The sequence below is a fragment of the Petromyzon marinus genome, chromosome 16 (genome assembly GCF_048934315.1).
Source record: "Petromyzon marinus isolate PM22_M1 ecotype Great Lakes invasive population chromosome 16, UKy_Petmar_22M1.pri1.0, whole genome shotgun sequence".
NCBI lineage: Eukaryota > Metazoa > Chordata > Hyperoartia > Petromyzontiformes > Petromyzontidae > Petromyzon > Petromyzon marinus.
This window is the reverse complement of record NC_133682.1, coordinates 222,477-249,919: the sequence shown is the minus strand read 5'-3', so window position 1 is coordinate 249,919 and position 27,443 is coordinate 222,477. Positions and strand designations below refer to the sequence as shown.

The 27,443-nt window shown below is 46.9% G+C and overlaps 2 protein-coding genes across 5 annotated transcripts; one reads left to right on the top strand and one right to left on the bottom strand.

Annotated features, from left to right (window-relative positions):
* The first annotated feature begins 2 nt into the window (after nt 1–2).
* LOC116943047 (serine/threonine-protein kinase PLK4-like) lies at nt 3–23,881 on the top strand. 4 transcript variants are annotated; one of them, XM_076067375.1, is made up of 18 exons: nt 3–23; nt 4,633–4,728; nt 5,131–5,226; nt 5,865–5,979; nt 6,533–6,810; nt 7,796–8,041; nt 8,470–9,071; nt 11,586–11,662; nt 15,453–16,054; nt 16,564–16,668; nt 17,218–17,320; nt 17,670–17,819; nt 18,631–18,773; nt 19,645–19,739; nt 20,113–20,233; nt 21,336–21,464; nt 22,018–22,124; nt 23,105–23,881. In XM_076067375.1, the coding sequence occupies exons 2-18, from the start codon at nt 4,726–4,728 to the stop codon at nt 23,307–23,309; spliced, it is 3,177 nt and encodes a 1,058-aa protein (XP_075923490.1). In that variant the 5' UTR covers nt 3–23; nt 4,633–4,725; the 3' UTR covers nt 23,310–23,881. The 4 variants fall into 4 exon arrangements, with proteins under 4 accessions (XP_075923490.1, XP_032811563.1, XP_032811564.1 ...); XM_032955672.2 differs by having other exon boundaries at nt 12–92; XM_032955673.2 differs by lacking the exon at nt 3–23 and adding an exon at nt 3,433–4,003.
* On the bottom strand, nt 23,869–27,364 carry MED7 (mediator complex subunit 7). Its single transcript, XM_032955685.2, has 3 exons — nt 27,275–27,364; nt 26,960–27,089; nt 23,869–25,983 (listed from the first exon to the last, which is right to left on the bottom strand). Exons 2-3 carry the CDS (start codon nt 26,975–26,977, stop codon nt 25,228–25,230), a joined length of 774 nt encoding a protein of 257 aa, XP_032811576.1. The 5' UTR covers nt 26,978–27,089; nt 27,275–27,364; the 3' UTR covers nt 23,869–25,227.
* Between the last annotated feature and the right edge of the window lie 79 nt (nt 27,365–27,443).

Sequence of the window (27,443 nt, the reverse complement as noted above, 5' to 3'; positions counted from 1 at the left end):
CGCGTGCTGCTGCTCGACTGCGTGTGTGTACTGCGTGTGCGTACTGCATGTGCGTACTGCATGTCTGTGATATGGGGATCGGGAGTGTAGCGGTGAGTGCACTGCGTTACGAACCCGGCGACCCCAGTTCGATTTCTGCTCACGGCCATCAACACCAGTGACGAATATCTTAACCGGCCCAGAGCCTCCCCTTGGTTAACTCAGCCTCAAATGAATACCTGGTGCGATGTGAGTACCTGGTGTGACATCGCCACTCGGGAGACAAAGACGGCCGGGCGTGGTTCTAGTCACACCACCCCCTCGTGTGCCGTGTCAGCCTTCATATGTGCTCGCTAACAGCACTTTCCCCAAAAATCTGTTCAATGCTATACGGATGATCTTTAACGCGTAGGCTTCCGCGACCAATTGAGTACAGATATTGTAAATATTGTGGCTTTGCTCTCCAGCACGCCTGTGTGCTGTACTTGTAACGAATTGGCACGTTCTGTTTACGTGACAAACTTTAATAATTGGCTGTTGGGTGGTGGCGGGTCTAACGACACATTTATATATTTACGCAATCTAACCCAAAACACCTGTATCACGGATAATCTCTGTCTCGTTTAATGTGTGTGGTGTGTGTCTATACTGTGTCAGATGGCCTTCATATATGCTCCTTCATAGCTGCTCGCTAACAGCACTTGCTCCTACAGTCTGTTAAATGCTAAAGGGGTATCTTTGTGTCAGATGTGCTGTGTGAGTATTGTATGTGTACTATACTGTGTGTACGGTATGTCTCTGTGTGTACTCTGTGCGTGTGTGTAATGTGTGTATTATGTGTATGCATTGTGTGTACTATGTGCATTTTTGTACTCTGTGGAATGTGTGTGTACTGCGTGCGTGCTGGGGTTGCATGCAATTTGTGAACGGTGTGTACTGTGTGTACATACAGGGCTCGTGCTGCGTGTGTACTGCGTGTGTGTGAAAAATATACTGTGTACTGCGTGTGCATGAAGGGCGTGTGCTGGGTGCGTAACTGTACTGCGTGCGCATGCAGGGCGTGTACTGCATGTGTGCTACTTGCTATTCGAGTGTGAAAATGAGAATCTGTAGCTCATCGAGCCAGTGATTGCGTGTGTCAGGCTTATTAACGCTTAGCTAACGACTTAATTGCTTCCTATCTGACAGCGCAGGTAAATACAGTAATCATAATCACTCCCCTGTGGTCTCATTGTACAAACATAACAATGATACATGCTCTTCAATACTTAATGCCTCACTAAGTCTCAGGACTCATTTTGAAGAGGGTCCTGCATTGGGATATTTGGCCAAAAATTCCAATGTTTATGGGAGAGTGGCTTCTCATGGGAGGAAACGAGAGAACCCAGAGAGAGCCTATACTGCCGATTTGAGAGGTGACACAACCTCTCACAGAGCGATTCAATAATTCATTGCTGCACTGCCATCTACTGGCTATCTTGCAGCCGATACCTGCATCGTGTATTACTATCGCACGATTACGGCCAATGTGTAATGTGTACACGACCTGTGTGTCCTTTGTGCACACTGCATGTGTACTGCATGTGTACTGCATGTGTACACGTCCCTTATAGTCTCTGTACTCAATTCCTGTGTAATGTATGTGGGCATGTACACATCCTGTGTGTACCGCACGCGCACACGTCCTGCGTGTATTGCATATGTACATGTTGCGCACTGCGTGTGTATACGTTATGTATGTACTTCACGTGTGCTGGTAATGCACTCCGAGTAAACAAACATGGAACGTTGGGCCAACCACATGCCAACGTAGGTTCAACGTTGGCACGCATCCTGGGCTGCCTGTGAATACGTCCTGCGTGTACTACCTGTGAATACGTCCTGCGTGTACTACCTGTACACACGTCCTGTGTGTACTGCCTGTGCACTGCATGTGTGCACGACGTGTGCACATGACACGTGTGTACCGTCTGTGCTCACGTCGTGCGTGTACTGCCTGCGTACCGCGTGTGCACACGCCTGTGTGTACTAATTGTGTACGCCACGCGGAAGTCCATGTATCCCTTAGAAGCTTTCAGTCTCATGGGACGACTGGCCTTCGCAGCCCAGCGCGTGGACCACTGACCAGGCAGAGCTAGGATTCGACACACAGACGGGGGCATGACGGAGTTAGTGTTAAGGTCACTCCAATGGTTTCATGTAGTGCATTGGAAAGTCAGTGATCATTTTCGTAAAAAAATCTCATTCACATATATGTTGCTTCAAGTAAACGTTTAATTTTACACTTCCCATCAGTCGTATGGCCTAATGGTATTGATTACATAATGTCAGCAAAATTGGTTCAATGCAAGCAAACTGGACCGGCTTAGACAGACAGCCCTTCATTAGCAGAGTTTGTCTCGCTGGTGAACTGTCAGATGTTTACAGGCAAAACCCTTCCATTAGATATGGATCCCTAGTTCGGCACTAAACTATAAAATATACTTCACGCGCGTTAAAATCGGTGTCGTTGTGAATCTAAATAAACAATAAATAATCAGTTGTGGTCAGATCTCTGACGTTGCCACAACGGCTCCTCCACGCTTGCACCATCAGTTGAACAATAACGAGCTGCCCTGAACAGAGCCACAGTGGGCCCTGCTGCCCACTCGTTTGTATTGTCGATGTTTTGGTCCCGTGTCAGTTGTAACAGAATACTGCACAGTATACAAGCATGCCGTCTGCCTCCTCCACGTATAATATATCCCTCCACATGAAAAATATTAAAGCATTTTTACACATCTCATCAGCTACACGGCCTTTTGTGAGTACATCGTTTCGGCAGCATTGGTTAAGCCACGAGCAAAAGTGGACCGGTTTCGATATTTTGGGGTCTCGACGCACATTCTGTGTTGTGCATCATCAGTCTTGCGTCGAACCAGGACCCATACATCTCACAGACAGGGCCCTTGCCTGTAACATTTGGCAGTCCACCAACATTGATTCAAGTAAGCCTGGCTCTGCTGATGAGACACTAAATGTCAAACCCGGTCCAGAGTGTTGATTGCATTGAACCAGTGCTGCTGATATGACACACGACCAGAAGGAGGCCATGTGTGACTGATGGGATGCGTAAGATAAAATAGTTTTTTTCATGTGGAAGGACATATATGTGACGGAGAATCCGATTTATTTATTTACGATACTGATCACTGACTATTCAACGCGCTCGGTGAAACCAGTGGAGTTGACCATAACCCCGTCTCCGTCTGTGTATGCACCGTACGTTAGCGAACCGTGCTCATCGGCGGTGCGGGGGACGGACAACAAACTACTGTACACACAAAAGAGCAGTTCTACAGAAATTAAGTTTTCAATCTGAAACGGTGAGTCGAACCCTAGCGGTGCATGGCCATTCGTCCAGGCGCTGGGCCGTGAAGGTTCAGGGGTCCCAAGAATTGTGAAGCAGGCGTACATCGTCCGCTGTGTCGGTGTTGTTGCTGCTGCTGTTCATTGTCTCGACAACGCCGAGGCTCGCGGTGATCTCGAGCGGACCTCGCGGCCGCTGGGGGGCGCCGCTCCCGCCGTGGGGGCCGCGATCCCGGCCCCGGGGTCGCGGATCCGCGCTGCGAGGTGACGTCAACATCCGCCAAGGTTTTAAACAAATCCGGCCTTAATTTATTGTGGTAGCAAATTTTCAGGGAAACGAGGGTCTCGGGTTTTTGTCGTGGCCGTAATTAACTTTAATCGCCGGTTTTGCTATACATTTTAGATGTTGGGATGTCGCGTGACCCCTGACCCTGTAACGGGCGCCTTATTCAAAATGGCCGGGCGGGGTTGTGTTGCGGCGTCGCCAACCGCGAACACCTCGCCTCGTTAAGCAGCGCTCACTCTCGCGAAAAGTCACCAATTAACCCCTTCACTCAACAGTGAACCCACTAATTCGATCATGAATTGGCCAACTTGATAATTAACTACCTTATCACGGAGCTCTTCGCCGTCGATAACGAGGATGGGGACTCCGGCCATGGGAGACAGAATCGAGGTGACGAGGGCTGTGAGGGAAGACGAGGAGGGAGATGGGGGAAGAGGCTAGAGGACAGGAAAACGGGACGAGGAGGAGACGATAAGTGGGCGTGAGGGGTGAGGAGGCGAGAGGGAGATGTGTTATTGTGTTGCCGCTCTGTGATCGCCGTGCCGACCTTCACCGGTGCTGGCTAACAACAACACTTGCCCCAAAAGTAGTGCGTGGGCTACGCGGGGGATCTTCGCGTGATCTCTGTGGATGTGGACCTGTGTGTGCTTCTGGGATGTATTGGAGTGCCTATATATGTGTGGTGGAATAACGTATACAGTATACCTCTGAGTTTCTGTATGTGCATGTTTCTCTGGGTATAGCTGGTGTTTACGTGTGTGTTTTGTATATATATGTGTGTGAGTGTCTTTACTGGTGTACAATAATTCAGTATGTTTATGTGGATGTGTGTGTATATCTGCGGTGGTTTTTTTCTGTCTGAGTGTGTAAGTGTATATGTACCTGTGGGAGTGTCTATATCTGTGCATGAACAACTGAATGTCTTGGTGTATGTTTCAATGTGTATATTATATTCGTGTGTATGTAGCCGTGTATGTATATCTGTTTATTTCTCTGTGTGTGTGTTCCTGTGTCTGCAGGATTACCAGGTCCTGCAGCTGCTGGGGAAGGGAGCCTTTGCCTGCGTGTACCGGGCGCGCTCCGTGGGCTCCCTCATCGAGGTCGCCATCAAGATGGTGAGACACAGGGAGACAGATACACTAAGACACAGAGACACACGGAGACGCATGGAAACATACAGAGACACCAGAGATGCATGGAAACAGGGTGACACATGGAAACACACAGACACACGGTCGTCTTCTTGTGTGTTTATCTCATATTGCATATGCTATGGCCCGTTCTCTGGCCCTGGCGAGGTTCTCCACATTATGCGGCTCCTCTACGAGTCAACAGGCCGATAGATGCTCGATGGTCTTTGTTTCACCAGTCACATGTGTCAGGGTCGTTAGAGTAGCTCCACTTCCACATGTTGAGACACATGGTCCTATCGTGACACAAGAAGACGCACAGACATGCTCCCTGCTGTTGCAGTCTGTTTTCCAGCTAAGACAGATTATGCTACTTTGTGTTCTCAGATTGACAAAAAGGCGATGAAGAAGGCCGGCATGCTGAAGAGGGTCCGGAATGAGGTGGAGATCCACTGTCAGCTCAAGCACCCTTCAGTTCTTGAGGTGCCCATACCTCTCATAATACAATGTGGATCTACATATCATCTGAATATAACTGCATCTCAAGAAGATGGAGCATTGACATGGCCCATCGGTAGCACGTTCGCCGCTTGATGCAGAGGTTCGCGGTTCCAGTCTATCAAACTGTAGACGTATTAACTCGGATTCAAAGTGAGCGTCATTCAAAAACGAGTAGGCCATTGTGTGCTGTGGGGTCATAGGTTTAAAAAAAATACTCGCAAATGACTTGCTTGGGAAACATAGCAGCATTACCCTGTCCTGTGGAAATGTAGACAGGACTCTCCTAAAAACGAGTCTTGAGACTCAGGATTTCCTGGGTAAAGAATAATAATGTTATTGAAACAGTGTAACATGCACATCATGTACACTAGATAGTAAATTCTAGAGATGAGACAGTCCTAGGCAGAAGGGAGGGGAGTCAAAAGCACATTGCTGGAGGGACAGAGTTGCCATAATACAAGCTCACACATGCTTCATGTGTCCGTGTCAAAGCTTGGAAGCACTTTACAGGGTTAATTCTTCATGAGAACATTCATGATATGTCATTTTTAAATCAATGATTTAGTTCGTGACTGTTCATGTGGCCTTAACAAGGACGTGTGTGTTTCCGCTTTGTCCAGTTATACACGTGCTTTGAGGACCAAAACTATGTGTATCTGGTGCTGGAGATGTGCAACAATGGGGAAGTAGGACGCTATCTCAAGGCCAAGGGAACGCCTTTCTCTGAAGAGCAAGGTGAGACTCATCCACATGTTTAACTTGACCTCACTGCCTTCACCAACCCGCATACTGACCAGCCTAGTGAAGTACGGACAAATAACCAGCATGCCCCCTCTAGACGTGGAGATGCTGTTATCCAGCAATTGATTGACAAAACGGTTGTACCGTGACTTAGACTGCAAAAGTTTGCTTGCTTGCTCATGCTGGCGGAAGGGCCTCTATGAGAGGGAGATATTGGGGTATCTGGTCTTATTTTTTTCACTTTTACCAGACGTGCTAATTTACAGTTGGTCGACAGGTCGTGGTTGGTAGATTAACATATGGGTACATTCGCCTCTTCCTATGTGTCTGGTCAGTATGAAAGAGTAAACCAAATTCTCTCGAGTTCACTGTAGTGGAGGTCCTTCTGCAGTAGTGTGAACTTTTAACGATATGAATCAGTGGTTGACTGGCAAGTTTGTGGACACTTAAATCAATCTTTACTTTATGTGCTAAAATCGCCTTCAATAAAGTAGGCTTTGAGTTGTCAATTATTAGTTGTCTTAATCGAGTTATCCCATCTGCTTAGTGCGCCACTTCATGAAGCAGACGGTGCATGGGATGCTGTACCTGCACTCCCACGGAATCCTCCACCGGGACCTCACGCTTTCAAACCTCCTACTCACGGCCGACATGAACATCAAGATTGCCGACTTTGGTCTCGCTGCTCAGCTTCGGCTCCCGGAGGAAAAGCACTTCACCATGTGCGGCACACCCAATTACATCTCCCCAGAGATTGCCACCCGCGGGGCACATGGGTTGGAGTCAGATGTCTGGTCGCTCGGGTGTATGCTGTACACGATGCTGGTATGTGTGCGTGTATGACTACAGACATGTTAAAAATCTGGTTGTTAGAACCAGTTTCTTTTGCATTCCTGCAATTGCATGAATAAAACTGGTAAAAATATCTTGCCACACAATCTATCAGTAAACATAACATTTTCACGTTTTTAAGGAGGAATATAAGGGACCTGCCACAGTGGAATAATGGTCGGCACACTGGACTTGCCATCCAGAGGTCGCCCGTTTGATTCAGTCTTGGGGCTAGGCAGTTGCAACCAGGAGGCAAGTTTCTTAAATTCCCCAATCTCTCTCCACTGAGAAGTATACGTGGTTACACCACCCTAAGTTGCTCGCCAGGCAACTTGTGGTGGGTTAAAGTGTGGCTATGCCCACCTCTTGATGATGTCTGGTCAGCATGGAATAAGCGACCAATTAATAGTGACAACTTGTATCGTGCCATTGCAAGGGCACTGAAATTCTCTCCAGGGCTCTCTGTAGGCCCTTCTGGTAGCCGTGACGTGAGCAAGCAAGCAACTGCAGTGCTGTACCTTTATCTTTTAACTGAGAAAGAAAGGCAAATTATGTACCACACTGACTTTGGCTGCTGTGCCGTTTGTACTTTGCAAGTGCCAATTGATGCCCTCATTACTCGATTTCCAATGTAAGCTATTTCTGACTTTCAGAACTGGTGATTGTTATTAAAATGGTTACTGGTTTACCGGCTATCGTTTAACAACCCCAAAAAATGCAAATATGGATAACTTAACATTTAATACATCTGGTTTGGCCACAATGATCGAGCTGAATGTCATTAAGACACTCCGCCACCCGACATGTGCCAATTTTTGTTTCATCTCACTGGTAAATTGGAACAAAAAAAATACCAAATTGTAGGTTTTGTTTGAAACTACATCAAACATCAAGACAAGATCCAAGAAGTAAAAATTATTATAAGGAAGTCAAAATAACCATGTGATGTGGATGGTTGGGTTTTTGTTTGTTTGTACAGGTGGGGCGGCCGCCGTTTGACACGGACGCGATTGGAACAACGCTAAACCGCGTGGTACTGGGAGAGTACAGTGAGCCGATGCACCTCTCCAAGCCGGCGCGCTCCCTCATCCACCAGCTGCTCCAGAAGAACCCAGTGGACCGGCTTGGTTTGGCCTGCGTGCTTGACCACCCCTTCATGGCTTTACGTGGTGCCAGTAGTAGAATGACCACAGAACGCGGAGTGATCCGCTCACATCCAATGACGGTGAGCAGTATTTCCTCCACTGCTGTGTCATACAGAGGCTTTTGTGCGTGTCACACGTTATTATTCACCTTCACTCCTTGTTTACTCAGGAAAGCCTCTCGTTGCTCCTGTGATTGCCTTTTCAGAAATTCAGGCTCAATATTAGATCATTTTACACATTTTATTTTGATACTTGTTTACCCAGGAAAGCCTCACTGAGCTTTAATACTTTTTCCGGAGGGTCCGGCTAGCATTTTGCAAGAGGGCTTGATGATTGTTATGCGTTTCCCAATTATGGAATGCTTGGGTAATGTTTCAATTTGTGCAAATATGGACCATGTCTAGTCAACTGCTGAGCCACCTGCCTGGATATTGTTTAAAACCATAAATACGAATCTTGGAATGTCTTGTGTTACCAGATTATCACATTAATGTTGTGCTGTGTTTAGTCCCAAGGAGTGGAGGTGTCGATGGACAGTGGCAACACCACCATGTCCACTGCAGCAGTAACCGTGGAGAGATCCCGGTCCGGCGCACGTTTGGTGAGTAGTAACAGGGAAACGTCTGCCCAGGCATCACAGTCTGCGACCAGCTTCGGATTCGATGACGCGTTCCGCAGTACCTGCACCAGTGGGTTGGGTGGAGTGGAGGGCAGCGTGTGTCGCTCGGAGACGTCTTGCCGGAGCGAGAGAGACCGTAACGGCGACCACAGCACTCGCACTGGCAGTCGACCGGGACATACCAACGCACGGAGTACTGGCAGCGGCATCAGCACGAATATGCGGAGGGGAACCGATGACCGCCAAGCAAAGACAGATGTAAGGTGCCCAAGCCACACTGGAGCCCGCGAACCCGTCATCACAGCCAGCACAGAGAGCCAGCGTTACGCTCAGAAGTTTGTGCAGCATGGCCTGGGCTCGACGCGCGCCGGCACCGCACCCCGAGCGGAGACTGAACAGCCCAGTGGCTCGCGGCACGAAGAGCGCGGTAACGTGTGTGGGAGTTTGGTGGGGCGGAACACATCCTCTTCTCACTCCGCCCTCTGCACCAGGTACCCTGAGGACTTCCTGACACACACACGCATTGAGCACGGGCATCGGCATGGATGTACGGAGGGGACTTTGTAATCAGAATCTGTATTTAGACTTGAGGAATCTGATGAGCTGTGAAGCTGTTTCAGCCAGGAAAGCCTCGCTGAGTCTCAAGACTCTTTTGCAGGAGGGTCCTGCGAGGTTTTTGGCGCAGGAGGCAATGATTGCTATGTCTTTTCCAATTCAGTAATTTGCGGTGTAGTTTTAAAAACTTGCACATTTTGACCATGGCGAGTCACTCAACTGCTTTGCCACCCGGCCAGATATTGTTTCAAACCATAATCACACGTATTATGGGTCTTTCGGTAAAGTCACATAAATAGAACAATAAAATAAAAATGAAAACAAAAAGTGAATACAAAAAATCACGACGTTTCGATCGCAACACAAGCAATCATCATCAGGAGAAAAAAAGAAGGGGGAGAGAAGCTGAGGTAGGCTGTTTTAAAGGTTTGAAATGGGTGTAACCCAAGGGTCATAAACGAAGTGGGCGGGGCTATGTCGATCTAAACGGCGGCTGTGTTAGTGTGAACCTGTTAATATGAAATCAGAGAGTCGAAAATAACTGCCAACATCGGAAGGTAGGATGGAAACATCACAGCCAGTTATGACTTAAACTGGTTAATAACGTCCTTCCAATGATTGCTCAGTTTGTACCCATTTTCTCGGCTGAAATTGTGTCTGTGTCTAGATATCTGGATGGCTTCATGAACAAATCTTTGTTGATAGCCAGTGGGTTTGCAGAGTACCTTCGTCTTGGAGAAATCAATTTCGTGTGAGCCCACCGCATTAAAACAATGATCAGCGACGGCTGAAGTATTGGTCCTACCGTTTTTCAGATCTGCCTTATGTTCACGAATACGGTCCGAGACATGTTTCTTAGTTTCCCCAATGTAACTACTGCCGCAGGCACAGCTTAGTTTGTAGACGCCGGGGTATTGCATGTCATGGATCACATCCTTCACAGATGGGATCAGATCACGAATTTTATGCACTGTGTTAAATCTAACCTGGATCTTGTGTTTGCTCATGATTTTGGAAATCTTTTTGGTGACCCCTGCTATGTATGGCAAGGTGATGGTTTTGATTGGGTCCTCAGATGCTTCTTTCCCAATGGTTGGGGTGATAGCTTTACGGATTGTGTAGTCTGAATATCCATTCATCTTGAGGGCTTGGTGTATGTTCCAGTTCACTGGCTAGGTGGTGATGGTCGGAAATACGAGCTCTGGTGTAGAGTTTTGATGAGGGAATTCTTCTGGGATGGATGGTAGTGGGAGTCAGGTTTTAGGTAGGCATCTGGTTTCTTTTCGATTAAAACATCCAAGAATGGTAACTTGCCATCCTTTTGCACCTCCATGGTGAATTTGATGGCTGGGTGTATGGAATTTATGTGGTTGAGGAATTGGTTCAGAGCTGGTAGGGCCATGTGGCCAGATGACAAACATACCTCTTCCACAAGGACGGACGTAAAGTGGATGCCTGAATGGCATCTGTCTCAAATTTTTCCATGAAAACATTGGCTACAACTGGAGATAAGGGATAACCCATTGGGGTACTTTCAACTTGTTTGTAGAATGTTCCACTCTTGGTGAAGTAAGTGTTGGTGAGGCAGTGTCTAACCAGGGCTGGTACATCAGCATTCAGTCTTTGTTGGACCAAATTTTCAATGATTGCAATGGTGTCAGGCACAGGAACTTTGGTAAAAAAGATGCTACATCGAAACTAACGAGCAAATCACCTGGAGATAGTGAGATGTCCTTAATTAACGATACCAAGTGAGCTGAGTTAAGTACGGCTGAGGTGGTCTTACCAGTGAATGGTTTTAAGGTCTCAGACAGAAATCGGGCCAGTGACTTTACCGAAAGACCCAAAGATTATGAATTCCTGCAGTCACGAAAGCTTTAAGTCAAGATTCATAATTAAACGTTTTATTTTTATTAATTAAAATATTTCACCTGGAAAATCTTTAGAGATGGAACATCTTATTACAAGGATGTCCAGGGCAGATATTGACAGCAGACACGTGATAACACATGTGCAATAAACACACAAACTCGCATGCGTCATGTGACTAGCTTGAAAAAACGTCAAGCTGCCAGCAGTTAACAGTACGATCAAAGTTGTGATGGCTAGAGAGATAACGTTTTTTTATTTGAGCGAGGCTATTATAAGAGCTTGGGAAAAGAGATGACCAGAGGAATAATGGGAAGGAAAGTAAACCAGTGCGAGGGAAGAAGAATAAAGAAAAATGTTGTGATCTGCAGTGTGGTGAGGTGGGTCGGTGCGAGTGAGTGTGTTGTTATGACCTGCAGTGTGGTGGTTGAACAACTTGTATTAGATGAAAAAATGTCTGGTAGACAGTCCTCATGGGTGGAAGGATCAATAAGTAAAGCTTTTTGTGCTTAAATGTGTATGTTTATGCATATTTACTAAGTGTTTATAAGGATGCACGGCTGGTGCAATGTCTTTGACAGGGAATGTCACCAGTCACTCATGTCAGACAGAGTGGATGGGGATCGGCTGTGGAGCAACAACGCCTGCTTGGATCTAGGTGAGTTGTGGTTTCACATGTTCTAAGTCTCATCAGAAGTCGTAGAGTCACATTGTTTATCTTGTGAAATCTTCAAAAATATTTTTTAATCCAGCCAAGAGGCTCAAACAGTAGAGCGAGCGGCACACAGTCAGAACTGATGTGTGTTAATATCCTGGTTTGGGGTGTTACTTGGTCCATCGACTCTCCAGAGTTGATACAATTAGTACCACTTTATGGGGAAGACCACCGTGGTTGTTTTATGGATAGACTAAGGGTTGTAAGCATGGGATGAGCACCACCTGAATGCTCATTTGAGCAGGAAATTACTTTACCTTTAATTACAAAAAATGAAAAGTAAATCAACAGCCCCTTTTGGCACTCCACTGCTGGATGAGGGCTTCCCCAAACCCTGCAAGTTGTTGGGTTTTTTTTTAACATACTTCAGAGCACTCATCAGTGCGGGTTGGTGAAGGTGTTGAGAATAGACATTGGAGCTTAGTACAGGACAACAATTGATTTTACAGCACTTCCCTCTGGTGACATAATTCTGCTGCAGCTTATAACACCTGTTGCATATGTGTTGGTCACCCATCCAAGCACTCTCCAGGCTCAAACCTTGCTTGGCTTCCAGGATTTGATGAGATGGGACACGTTCTGGTTTTTTAAAGTAAAAACGATTACATAGAATTATTATTTACATCATTGTGGAGAATATAAATATAAAATAATATTTTACACATTTCATCAGCCACACAGCCTTCTAGGAGTGTATAATTCCAATGGCATATTTTCAGCACAAGCAAACTCAACCAGTTTGAACCTTCTTGGTCTCATCAGCAGTCAGGCTTGCTTGAATTATTTCATTAATTGATAATTGATTAATTGATATGGGATTTTGCAGCCTTTATTCACCATAGATTTTTGAGTTTGGCCACAGTGATTTTATTAAATTATGTTAGAAGACCCGACATGGCCAAACAATTAAAATTGTCACGTGTACAAGCATTTAATGCGCTAGTTGTTACTGTTTCAGCTCATCAGTAATTTCAAGAACAATTCTCACAAACCAAATTTAGCAATGTAAGCATTTTTCTTGAACTTCCCAGCGTGATAACACAATAATAACACTGGTCTACAGCCAAAATGCTTCTGAAATAAATGTAGCCCAACTTTACTAACTCTGGGTCACTGAGAATGAAAATGATGCTTAAAATTGTTGATTGGTTCTAGTTTTCAAGATATGCTACTGGGTCAGTATATACGACCCTTGACTTGAGAATTGCGGAGGATAAGTGAGTTATAAAGGGAAGGGATCTCAATTTAAACCAGAAATTACTCAAATATATCTTGGACTGGATCTGTGAATAAATCTACGACTGGGTTTGGACTGTACTTGCTTTTTGAGCAAAACAATGAATGATGCAATTTGAACCTGGTATTGCATCATACATGATATGAATTGCAACATGTTATTCCTAGAAGTCACGGATGATGCAGTCATAACTAGGCTTACATCCCTCTGCTGAACAAATTTCCCTATATCAGCTCTAGAAATCATACAGTGTCGTGCTCTCTTATTTGACAGTGTTTGATTTTGCAAAGGGACACATTTCTGTTTCGCCAAAGTGAGCAAAGATGTCTCGTACTTGTGTGAACAAAGCAGATAACTTCTGCTATGTTTGTGGTGAAGTGACTTTTGCATCACAAAAGCACAGTATAACCACTATGGTTAAGAAATCCTATCACCTTTATTTTGGCTGCAAAATTGGAGATCAAGACAAGATGTGGGCCCCGCACATATGCTGCAACACTTGTGCAACAAATCTTCGCCAGTGGTTGAACAGGAAAGGGAAATCTATGCCTTTTACAGTGCCAATGATTTGGAGAGAGCCAACAGATCATATCAGCAATTGTTGCTTCTGCATGGTGCCTCCATTTGGGAAAGGTGTGTCAAAGAAGAAAAAGTGAACTGTGCATTATCCAAACATTCCATCAGCTATGTGCCCAGTACCCCACGGAAAAGGACTGCTGGTTCCTGATGCACCAGAATCAATCTCACTTCAGTCAAATGAGGAAGAGGATGAAACTTCTGGTCCTGCACCATCAAGGTCACATGACCCAGATTTCCCCCCATCCTCTTCCTCTGAACCACAAGGTGAACTTGAAGACCTTGTCAGGAATTTGGAACTACCTAAGAGTAAGGCAGAGCTGTTGGGCTCCAAACTGCAGCAGTGGAATCTCCTGGCAGGTGATGTTAGGGTTTCCATGTTCTGTGATCGTCAAAAGAATCTTGTCCCATTCTTCTTAGCCTGCAACAACATCGATGGTGTGATGGCAGCCCTCAACATCGTTCATGATCCAGATGAATGGAGACTGTTCATTGATTAATCGAAAATGAGTCTTAAAGCTGTGTTGCTGCATAATGGCAATGTATTGCCATCAATTCCAGTTGGTCATGCAGTCCCTATGAAGAAAACCTATGACAACATGAAACAACTTTTGAGGTGCATAAACTATGGCCAACATCAATGGCAGCTTTGTGGCGATTTGAAGGTTGTTGCTCTCTTGCTTCGTCTGCAGACTGGATACACAAAGTACTGCTGTTTTCTCTTCGAATGGGATAGTCGTGCGAGAGCTTACAACTACATCAAGATAGATTGGCCACTCGGATAGTCATTGGAGCCTGGGAGGAAAAGTGTTCAGCATCCACCACTTGTTGAATCAAGGAAGATTTTGTTACCACCCTTACACATCAAGCTGGGTGTGATGAAGAACTTTGTCAAAGCCATGGACAAAACACAAGCAACTTTCCAGTACCTCCGTGGAAAATTTCCAATGTTTAGTGAAGCTAAGACAAAAGAAGGTGTCTTTGTTGGTAGTCAGATTCTTGAACTCCTTCGAGAGGATCCATTTGACAGTACACTGCGTGGCAAGGAAAAGACGGCATGGAAAGCCTTTCATTTGCAACAAATTTTCTCGGAAACAAGGCAGACAACTACAGGGAGTTGCTGGAAAACCTCCTTAAGGCATACAAAAGCCTTGGTTGCAACACATCATTAAAGATATATTTTTTGCAATCTCATCTAGATTTTTTCCCACCGAACTGTGGAGCAGTGAGCGACGAGCATGGCGAGCCATTTCACCAGGACATTGCAACAATGGAAAAACTATCAGGGCAAATGGAGCCCATCAATGCTTGCAGACTATTGCTGGACTCCATTTAATGAATACAAAAGAAAAGCCAACAAGCGCCGAGTAAACACTGAATAAGGACTAAACTATGTACTTATAATAGTTTTTTGTCTTTTGTTTCATAGTAATTTTTTTTTATTTAACCCTTTTGCTGATTTTTTTGTGTTACATGAACAGGACAAGTGACGTTATCATGTAAAGCAACCATAAACACATGAAAAGACCTAGGTTTACAATTTATGAGTAAAACTCTACTATCTATACAATATGATGTAAAATGTTAACTGAAATATCTTGAACAGCCAATCGGTTGTTTTAATTGTCATATTTGAATTCAACACATCAAAATCCATAATAAACAGCACATTTCATCTTTGAAGCAGATGACGTCTAAAAAATTGTAGAACAGTGTAATTGGCACATTCAAATCTTGTTTAGGTGGAAATTTAATTTGTTTGGTAGTGTTGGATAGTTGGTGGGTCTCATTAGACAATTTTGGCCAGATCATGTTCTAACGCAGAGATCAATTATGAATTAATGTATTAGATGATTAATTAATCACATTGTAGTGTTAGTTTTGTGTGGGTACCCGCTAACCGTTCACGTGGCTTTTCAGGCCGGATAGCAGACACGGCGCTGTGTGAGCAGCACAGCTCACAGTCTGGCTGCCAAGGCCGCAACGTGGCGGGAGAGGCCCATGGGCCCTGGGGGGGATGCCAAACCACGGCGGCCTCCCGGGACCACGGGGAGGATGGCAGGGAAGCACGGTGGGAGGGGGTGGCACCTGCGCTACCCAGCCACAGCGGCAGGCCGTTCACAGTGGCACCATGCGGTAGTGGCGGTGGGACCAGTGATGGAGGTGACGCTTTGCAAGGAACGAATCGCTCGTCTGTGTTCGTGGGCTGCGCTGCTACCCCATCGAGTGGCACTGCTGGTGGTAGAGGTGGTTGTGGTGTGGCCTCCCAGCCACACTGCCATGGAGCCACAGATCCCCGGCACTACCCTCCGGCAAGGGGACTCATTCAGAAGCAAGCAGACGCTCGGCGTGGACAAGGGGTTGAGAGACGAGCGGACACGCAGGAGACACAGGCACACTGGCCCTCGGACGATGTCATGCCGAAAGATGGCAGTGCAGGGCGTAACGTTATTAGCCACGTCACGTCGCCTCTCAACAGCATCCGCCTGCGGCCAATTCGGCAGCTCACGAAGAACGCGGTGGTGAGTTGGTGGTCTCGACATAGCTGAGAGCATTATATATACAGGGTGGTAGTCACATGGCATGCAAGTCATAAAACTAAACCCTTTCTGAGAGTGATACGAAAATTCCTCATCATAATAATATAATGCTTGCAGGTGGGAGACAATTTATAAATACAAGTTGGATATATGTATGTATTTTGAACTTCACACTAGGTAGCCAACAATGCTAATCGGAGGTGCTCAGAAACAGTAGGAAGAAAGGTACAACTCCCATCCATATGCCTTGCATGCATGTCATGTAAACAATAATATGGCCAGATGTTTAGCTCTTCTGAGCTGGTGGATTCGACAAGGCTGACAGAATTGTACATGCAATGTGGTGGTCACAAGACATGCCTGCATGACATATGGATGCGAGTTGTACCTTCCTGCTGTTTGTAAGCAGCACAGCTTTACAAGTTGTTAAATGTAATGCATACAGCTGCATCAAGTTAATTTTGTCTGGTAACGAATTGTGTTTTGGTTAGGTGAGCGTGCTGGAAGATGGAGAGGTGTGTCTGGAGTTCCTGAAGGGGCGGAGTGGGCGGGAGCGAGTGCGGGAAGTTCTGCGTATCTCCAGTGATGGGCAGCAGGTGTGTGTGTGTGGAGTGCAAACGCGTACACACTGAGTTGAATATAAACCAGGAGTTAATAATGTTTCTGGATTATGAAGAATTTCCTGGAATTGTTAATTTGTTATGAAATAGGTAATGCCTACGTATCCCATCGACATCTTATCAGCTTTATTGCTTCAATACAAGCAAGCTCGGGACCTGTTTTAACATTCAGTCTCATCAGCAGTCAGGTTTGAATCATTGCTGGATAACTGTGTAATGTTTAAAGGCTTAATCATTATTTTGTGTCATTGTTATGGTCATGTGTCTTTATGTAATGGTCCATTTACCTGATAACCCTTATTTAGAGGTTTGGTAAAGACCATATAAGAATTCCCCTGAGCCATAGCAAGCATTTCATGTTACCTGCAACTTGTTAATTGCTCTAATAAGTTAATGGTGATCTGTGCAGTCCTGTAAGAGTAGTCCAGGTTCTGAGGCAAGATGAGCCATTCACAAGTAGAGACATCATCATGAACTCTGGGGAGAGGTGTGTGTTTACATAACTTGGAGAAATGTCTTCGTCAGATCCGCCTCTATCAGCCCAACGAAGGTCGAGGCTTTCCCCTGGACGACCGGCCTTCATCACCCCCAGAGGAGGTCGTTATCTACTCCTATCACACACTTCCAGGTAAAACGACACACACACACCTCACTCATGGGTCCGAGTATCAGCCGACCTCGTTGACTCGCCCACCTGCACAGTTACCCAGCCACCCAGCCAGAAAACCACCCAACCAAATCCACCCAGCTACGCAGAGGGATATGAAAAATGTGCACCATTGTTTAATCTACCACACAGAGTGGCATTGAATCCGTAACTTTTGGATTGCGAGTCCAGTGCCCTAACCATTATACCACAGCAACTCCAGTATCTGAGTAGAAATGTGAGTGGCACTGCCCTGGCCACACGTGGCTGTACAGTTGTAACTGATGCCCATGTCGAATTGTGCGTGCGCTGTGTCCCGTCTTGCCGCTAGAGCCCTACTGGAAGAAGTACAAGTACGCTGCTAGGTTTGTGCAGCTGGTGCGCTCCAAGACGCCCAAGGTGACGCTCTACACCCAGCATGCCAAGTGCACGCTCATGGAAAATTCTCCTCAACCGGACTTCGAAGCTTGCTTCTACGATGGTAGGAGGTGGTGTTTTTGTTTACACTATCTAACTGAGGTTAAATAGTTATTTATATGTTTCTGTAATGCAGGGGCACAGTAACTCTCGTAATGATCCAAAAAAAATATATTGTCATTATAAAGTTGTGTTGCTAACAAGAATGTATACTTTATTAAACCTGGACAAATTGATCGAAGGGTTAACCCATGGCTTCCCTTGGCAGAGCCACTATCCGTGCCCTGTTGTGTCATCACGTTCTATAGCCGTACTGCCTCATGCATGCCTAGCGCAAACAGTACAGTTATCGCTAATTATAAACTTCCCAGGACAAAACGCATGTTTGAAAGTGAAATAAAATCCATGCACTTGCAAGATTTTTCTTCCTTGTTCAAAATCAGTTTTTGTATTGAAATGGCTCAAGGAAATTGTGGGTGGGGATTTCTCAAGTTCTTTAAAAGTATAGTTAATAATTTCCTGCTCAAATGGTTATTGAGGTGGTGTTCATTGCCAGTTTACAGCATTGAGCCAGTGGTGGAAATGTATTCCTATGACAGGGGAGAGTCCCTCCATTGGACAACCAGTGTCGAATTTCATGCAAAGCAGTAATAGTTTTATGGACCCTGAAGGGATTATGGTCCGAACCCACAATCAGGGTTTGAACTTGCAACCTTACGATTGTGAGCCCATCGCTCTACCACTGAGCGAACTGGCTGTTGAAAAAAGTATGATTGCTGTATAGAAACAATGAGCTGCGCAGGAGCAGTTGTAGTGTCACTTTGGTATGAGACCCGCTCACGTGAGCTTACAAGAGTTTTCTCGATTCTCGTCAGGAGCCAAGGTTCACCGGGGTGGTGAAGCAAGCATGCGTGTGATTGAGCCCTCCGGCAGGCTCAGCGTGCTCGATGGCTCTGTGGCCATGGATGGAGTGGGGGCGGCCGAGGGAGTGAGGACGTACTTGTGTCACGCAGAGCAAGTGAGCACCTCCACCATCACCCACAGATGTTTGTGTTTGATAGTGTAAAGACGACTTGACACACTTCTCTGGAGATGGCACTTTATTGAAGACACGTTCACTTGATACAGGCGGAGACCCCACTGTAACTGCCCTGAATCTCCCACGCATCTCCCTTATATACGGACCGAGGCCACGCCCCCCTTCCGAACCTTCTCGCTGACTCTGGACGCTCGCTCCACCAGCAGATTCTACCGTCCTCTTCCGTCACCTGACCGCGCTCCCTTCTCGATCATTCCCGTAGCCACCAGTCCCTTTGCACTGTAGGCTGACTCCCCTGTCATTACCTCCCGTGGCCACTAGTCTACTCACACCGCACGTAGACTCTCCTGTCATTACAATAGCATAGCTTGGCTGTGGAATGCTGGACGCAGGCCTGCCCAGAGGGAGAGTGATTTGCCCAGGGCCTCGCACAAAGGAGGGCCCCACTATGGGCCTGATTTTTGTTGATAATGATTAAAGGGCCCCCACACGTGGCATTTTGCTCAGGGCCTCCAGGAAACTGGGAACCCACGCTGGACAAATGCTCTCATTCATTGTCATTAATTGTGGCAAAGTAATTGTTATTTATCTTGGATGTTCAACATAGCATATGACCAATCTAATTTAAAATCTCGTCGACATATTGGCCACTTGATTAAACAGTGGCTTGGATTATCACGGTACATTTGAATGTCACCTATTTAATGTTTTTCTTTTTAAGGCCACATTGGTTATTATTACACTGATTATTATTATTATTACTTGTTATTTTTACTTGTGCACCACTGACAAATCATTATCTACAAATAACGTTTTTATTTAATAAATTTCGTGTGTATGGCTGAGCCAGGTGTACAGGCAGTGTGTGGCACTGGAGGCACTGATCTTGGCACAAGAAGACAAGTGTCACCCCAGCATCTCCCTCTTCCCAATCACAGTCTCCAGGTGGGCCCTCGCACTGTCATCTAAGGGCAGCAGCGTGGTGCAATGGTAACACTTGTGCCTGACAGCAAGAAGGGCCTGGGTCTATTCCTGACTCAGGTGCATTTCTGTGTGGAGTTTGTATGGTTTATTGCATGGGTTTATTCCATGTTCTCCTATTTTGTTACCTCGCCTGGTATCCAGGTGGTTGCGGCACTTGACTGATGTGATTCTACAGCTGTGCTGATATACTGTGGTGTTACTCTTTGGTTCTTTCGGTAATGAGTAATTCCTGCAGTCACGAAAGCTTCAAATCAATTGTATACTCTGGTGTGTTTGCTCTATGTAACACAGGATAATTTCCTTTTGTTCTTCCACCCATTAACCCCCCTGCCAGGCGCCCCTTATACATTGTGAATCACCTACCAGCAGAGTCAGCGTCCCCTGCTACCCAAGAGGGGGTCACAAGGATGGTCCAGCCCCCCTCTCCCAGCCAAGCGCCGACCCTCACCCCCTCTGTACGTGAGCCCCACGGCGTGTGGTTCCTTGCTTCTGCCACACCCTGTACAACACCGACGTGTACAAATGCTAGACAGCTGAGCACAGGGCCAAAGGCCCAAATTGTCAAGTGGTCAGCAACAAGCAGCATTATTAAAGTTATAATAGAGAAGAGTGTAACACGTTTCCTTATTTGTGCAAGGTTATTATAAGAGCTTAAGAAATGAGACGAAAGGACAATTACAAAGTGGGGCAGTGCGAGGGAAGGAGCAAAAAGAGAAATGTTTTGACCTGCAGTGTGGTGGGTGGGTGAATGAGTGTGTGGGTGAATGGGTGGGTGATTAAAGTGTGTTGTTGTGATCTGCATTATGGCAGTTGAAGAGTGTGGATGAGACAAAACAGTCAGTCTGGTAGACGGAGTCCTCATTATGGTGGAGGAAACATGTTAAGCCCATAGGAACTGTATCCATGGTAGTAGTAATCGAAAAGTGATAAGGAAGGCGACTGATCGCCAGTGAGTGAGTAAATTAGTGAATTCTGGAACATTATTCAACCCGACTGCTTTGTTGAAATCAAGCGCAGTTCCGTCAATGCAGGTTGTATTGCATACAGCTCCATCTGTTATCATTGTTGTAGGACTATCTCGCTATTGTCATTGCATCTCACGCTTTCAGATGCACTTCTGTGGCTGTCTGGAACGCTCTTCCAATATTAGGAAGCCACTTTTAAATCTAAATTGAAAACTAATTTCTTTATAACTGCGTTTTGTGTTTAGTTTGCTATCTATCCCCCGCACCTCCAATGAGCATGATTGGCTACTTATGTTTGTTGAACTTCTTTTGCACATTACTGGAGTTTGTGTGATGGTTTATGCTCCTTGACGAGCTCAGCAAGGTATTGTGGCAAGCAGGTTGTGTGTAATGAGTGCAACCTTACAATGTATTATTTCGGCAACCAGAAGCCAAAGCAGCTCAGCAAGCACTGGACATAGTCGGATCCATCTAGTGCTTGTTGAGCTGCATTGGCTTCCGGTACAGTGTGAAATAAGTTCAAAAGACATATATACATATGTAACCAAGTAGAGTTGAGCACGACTTCCGGTCTCGCTTGTTGTTTCTGCAGATGCTGTTGTTTGACGGGAAGGCCATGTCGGAGGCCTCGAGTCCCGTGTCGCTGGGCGATTCGTCGGCGTGTGGCCGTGTGGAAGTTGTCCGCTCCGTGTTCGTGCCGCTCGTCGGCTGGGCCTCACAGGTGAACACTCCACTCCCTGTGTAGACACAGCGTTGCATATCCATGCTCAGCTGTGCTCATGGATGAAGGGGGGGAGGGTGCAAACAAGGACAGTTGCTTCCACACCCCCCCCTCCCTCCCTTTGACAGCTGTTGTATGTCATAGACCCGTTCTTCTCAACCCAATGGTTGTGCCCCCTGTGAAGGTTTTTTTGTGGAGGGCTATGTATTTACAAATTGCCCCCTCTAAAATGGTCTGTTTGTAAACAAACCGTCATTGGAGTAGTCCAGCAATCAAGGGGAGAGCTAAGACAAGATAATGGGATTTTGTGAGGGCAGAAGTCACTGTATTTACAGCACAACCACTGTGGGATCTGGCGTAGAGTAGAGAGGTGGCAGTAAAGAGGTGTGGTGGATGTCTCGATCTTCATCATCAGCCAGACTGCCCTGAGAAACGACAGGCCATGCTGGTGGAGAAATGGAGAGTGAAATCACGCACATGTGTGGTTGTTTGCTATATAACATGTCGTAGCAAGTACTGACACTTTCTTTTCCGGTGTTGTTGCGGTGGTCAGTTGGCATCAGGCGAAGTGTGGGTGCACTTTAACGAGGGCTGCCGGATGCAGGTGCATCCCACCGCCGCTTCCATCGCATTCACCGACTCCCTCGGAGTCACCAGCAGGTCAGCCACGTTCCCAACAACTCCTGCAACACGCACTAAACGTGTCACAACCTGAGCAGGGGATGGTGTCTTCACTTTAAGGGAAGCTGGATAGCCATTGAGTGGCATCCAAGGATGGAACGCGCCCAAGAGAACGTGCACCGATGAGATGGAGTGCAGAATTGTGAGAGGGTGACACTGGCTTGGGGAGGGTTTCATCGAGCAGTAGATTGGTGGTTGATGGTTGGCCAAGTCAAAGTGATTTCCTTCTTGAATGAACATCGAGGTGGTTGCTCATCTCTTTGTACTGCCCTATAGAGCCAGTGGTGATTTTTTTTTACATTCCTGTGGTGGGTGACTGTCCATAAGTCATCCACTGTAGACTTCATCACAAAGTGGAGCTCATATCATCTCTGGAAGAATGATCGACTAAGTCAATCCCTCCAAACCAGGATTTGAACTCGCAGCCTTTCAATTGCTTGCCGCTCTTTCTACCAGAGCCACCTGGCAGATAGCTACGTAGTTCACTCATTCTCAGGCTTTCACCCTAACACTTCTGATTAATGTGCTTCAGCAATGGGAATTGTATTAATTGCTTCCAAGCATCCCAGTGCTTGAACGTTTCAGTGGCCCTCCCCCTGCCCAGCTTTCACCCTAACACTTCTGATTAATGTGCTTCAGCAATGGGAATTGTATTAATTGCTTCCAAGCATCCCAGTGCTTGAACGTTTCAGTGGCCCTCCCCCTGCCCAGCTCGGATTTTTCTGCATGCAGACCGCCACAGGGTGGTGGTTGAGTGGACACAGGGCCACCTTGAAGTTTCTGGAGGCCTGGGGCAGAATGTCACGTGCAGAATGGGGGGTGGGGCGGTGGTGGGAGTGGGGACCCCTTTCTTCCACGATCCACAGGCCCTGTTGTGCGGTTCCCTTTTTTGTGAGCCCCGGGGTAAATTGGCCCTGAGTGGATGCTGATGTGCCTCTGGCAATGCGTGTGCAATACAGGTTCTCCCAGAAGGATCAACTCCCTGAGCAGCTCAAGGACCGGCTGCAGATCTTGCCGAGAGTTGTGGAGTTGCTGGCGACGTCGGGGCTGGGAGCCGGCGCCACCTCCACTCATGACACCACAGGAAACGCTGGGTCAGGCATCCTGCCAGGCTCGAGAGCGACAGGGAGGACACGCGGGCGATGTGGTGGACATAGGCTCTGAGCCGTCGTTGTGGTGTGCCCAAGGCTTACATTTCTCACTGCTGAAAATGTCTGGTCACTGGTGGATAAGGGTATACACATGACTAGTAGCCATGGAGAAAGGTGTACTGAATGTGGTGGACCATGTGTGGAAGTATATTTCAAACCTGGCTGAAAATAAGTCGTACGTGAGGCCAAAAATCATTCGGTCTTGCAAAGCCTCTTGTGCCAGTGCGTGCATGTGGCGATGCATGAGGGTGCACGGGAGAGGCGCAACCGCTGCTTGCATTTGGCATCTCCTGGAATTTGCTGATGGAATGTTGTCATCTATTTAGGTGCAGTACTGGTTTTAAATAAAGGGGCATTAACTCTGGTGCTTTAAATCAGCTACAATGTGGCTACTCATTCAGTTTGTAAAGCTAACCTCGTATTTTTTGAATACTTAAATCTTTCTATTTCATATTTATATTTTTATACTTTTCCTTTCCCAATGTTTTATTAAAGATGTGCTTATGCTGTGAGAATGGCATGCATTTTTGTACATAATGTTAAAATGGGAAAAAAACTGCCTGAATAAAAGATGACTGCCAAAAAGTTTTATTTTACATTTGTCGAAAACAGTCGGTCACCTTGGCTTTACAAAAGTTATCCACCACAAACTTATCAAAAACTAGAGGCTACAGGTCAATAGATACGTGTGCACAGTTTTAAAAAAATACAAAGCTTTCCACTGGGACAGACAAATCAAAGACAGAAACCTGTAATGTCCAGAATTTTAATAATTACTTATTTACCCAAAAAAGTCAGAGGCTGAATACTTCTTCAGATGGGTCCTGTTATATTGGGAAGTTTGGCCAACACGAATGACACTGTTTAGCAATGGGTGGAAATCCACGCAACAGGATTATAATATGTACTCTTTGGTTCTTTCGGTAAAGTCACATAGGAATAAAATAAATCACGACGTTTCGGGTGCAAAACAAGCATCTGTCATCAGGTGGGAAAGCATGGTCTGCTGTTTAGGCAGACTGTTTTAAAAGGTTTGAAATGGGTGTAGCCCAAGGGTCAAAGAAGTGGCCAGGGCTCGTGATGTTAATGTGAGAAATTAGCATGTAACTGTAAGATAGGAGGATAGCGGCCTCCTCGACGAGGGAGTGCAACCCAACGGGTGCAATCCAAAGGACATGTGAGCATGAGAGTGCATTGCAAAGGACATGTGAGGATGAGAGGCATAGAGAGAGACCCAGAGAGTCGGAAATAACAGCTGACATAGGCAGGTAGGATGGAAACATCAGTCAGTTAAGACTTTACCCAATTAATATTTTAATGTCAGCTGTTATTTCCGACTGTCTCTCTATGCCTCTCTCTTAGATGTCTCATGCTCACGTCCTTTGGATTGCACCCATTGAGTTGCACTCCCTCGTCGAGGAGGCTGCTCTCCTATCTTAGTTACATGCTAATTTCTCACATTAATATCACTAGCCCCGGCCACTTTATGACCCTTGGGCTACACCCATTTCAAACCTTTTAAAACAGTATCTCAACAGCAGACCATGCTTTCCCACCTGATGACGGACGCTTGTGTTGCGCCCGAAACGTGATTTATTTTATTTTATACCTACGTGTCTTTACCGAAAGAACCAAAGAGTATGGATTCCTGCAGTCACGAAAGCTTCAAATCAAGAAAGGATTAGAATATACAAACTAAACACAGAGAGGCCCGAGTCGGTAATCGAACTCGGGTCCTTCATGAATGAGGTACAAGTGTACACTGCAATGGAAATGAAATGCCCAAGGCTATAACGGGAAAACAATGGGTATAGCTTTTCCAATGTCCCTATTATAGTCTATGGGCATTACTTTTTTTCTGATTAATTTAAGTCCGTCCCCTTTTCACACCGTGAACAAAAACACCGTGAGACGCAACCACGGTCTCCTGCTCAAGTGAGCTCATCCACTAAGCGACACATTAGCGCATCCTTGTCGCTCATGGCACCATTTGCCTCTTTGCCTGCATTCGGCGTGGGCCCTGTCTGGCCCAGCTGGCCTGGCCCGGGGTGGCTCGGTGAGCAGGGCGTCACCTCCATTGGTTCCTCGCTCGGCTCCACCTTCACGCTCGTCGTACACGTAGCCTCTCCTCCCCCTGTCCCCGCCGTTGCTGCCATCTCCCCAGCGCTGCCGGTCCCCTCTCCACCACCGCCCAACGCTGCTAGGCAACCGGAGAGCAGGTCGTGCACGGCGTCAAGCTGGCGTGAGAATCGTTGCGCTGTGTCGAGCCGCGTGCGGCGCTGCACCTCAAGCAGGACCCGCAGCGTCTCGCGCGCCTGATGCGGCCGGAACTCGTTGATGAGGTGGTGCATGTGCACGAAGAGCAGCTTCAGGTCCTCCAGTTTCTCGTCGCGCCGCACGCTGCTTGGCCCGCGCACCAGCACGTCCAGGAGGTCCAGGAAGTTGACGAGGATGGACACGTTAAGTTTCTTGAGCTCGCGCTTGTGGTCCACGTCTGGTGGGTAGAGGCGGGCGATGCCCTGGCTCTCCAGCGGGCGGATGATTACGTCGTCGCAGTGGAAGGGGTTTCCGAACATGAGGTAGTGGTCGCGTAGGGGCGGAGGGGGCCGTGGGGCAACGCCGCGCCGCACCGCCTCGTCCGTGTACTCCTTGGCGTAGTGCATCGGCGGCAGAGGCAGCGAGCTCACCTGCCGTGGGGATGTGAGAACAATCACGACGTTTCGATCACAACGCAAGCGATCTTCATCAGGTGTCAAGAACAAATCATGGAGGTAAATACAACAAAAAGATGAAAGACTAGAATTCAACACCTGAAAAAACATTATGTGAAGCACATCCAGTCAGGCCAACAACACAGACACTTCCTGGCGGACCACGAATTTCAGAAGTGTTAAATTTCGTGTTCAACCTTTGGATTGCACATACCAGCAAAGATAGAATGAATAATACGAGGTACACGGTCAGTAGAAATACATATACAAGTCCACCAAGAGGTAAGGAGGGAGGAAAGACGGACAGGGAGGCAGAGAGGGGGGGGGGGATGAACAGAAGCTTAAATAGGAAATACGGTTGGAGGGGGGGGAGGGGCCAGAGCGAGAGCGGCAGCTCAAACACGCACATCTTACACATACAAAACGGCAGCTCAAAAAAGGACCACCTCTTGTAAATACAAAACGGCAGCTCAAAAAAGGGCACATCTTACACATAATTACAACGGTAACTTCCCCGTAGAAGTCTGATAATAAAGTATTAAAGCTTTCGTGACAATAAAATGATATTGTATTTCTACATACGTGACTTCACCGAAAAAACCAATGAGTAATTTTATGCAGTCACGAAAGCTTTAATACTTTATTGATGTGAGAACAATCTGTTATTTATGGCAGTCAATATCTGCTGGTAGTAGAGCATACTATTTGATAGACCTAGTCTGAGAAACTGTTCAGGTTTGGTCTGTGCGAAGTGGCAACCACCAGACTCGCACCGTGAAATAGTGGGGCCCACAGGCTCGGAAAGAGACGAACAGACAAACATAAACTCATAGACTCACAAAGCGACCCACAGACTCGCACAAACTTACACGACTTGAGTGAAGGCAATTTATAAATACGATCTTATTTGGAGAGACATATGGCAGCGGAGGCGTGTTGTAAACATTTTCACCTGCTGAGACTCGGCCATGGTGACGGCGGCGGTGGTGGGAGGACCGAGCACGGCAAAAAGAAGCGGGGTCCAACCTCACGCGGCCCTTCTCCCGGCGTCTCCCTCTGCCCAGGCCAAGAGGCAGCGATGTCTGCAGTGCGCGGGGGGGGGGGGTAACGAGCGCAGGGTAACGTCGGGAAACGCTTCCCGACGAGAGATGATGGCAGGGTGCGATCGCGCGGGGTATGTAACGCTGAGTTTGTTACGCGAAGTATGGAGTAATGAGGGAGAGTGGAGGATTAACGAGGGACGGTGGAAAGTAACGTGGAGCCGCACTTCTCCAGGCGTTATCCGTGACCCCGTGACGCCACTTCCTCCTGACCCCGTGACGCCACTTCTTCCTGACCCCGTCACGTGACGGAGTGTAGAGGGTGGCGGGCGAGAGGAGGGGCCCGGAGCCGGACAGAGACTCTCCCCCTCGGACAGCATCGCCACCAGCAGGCGT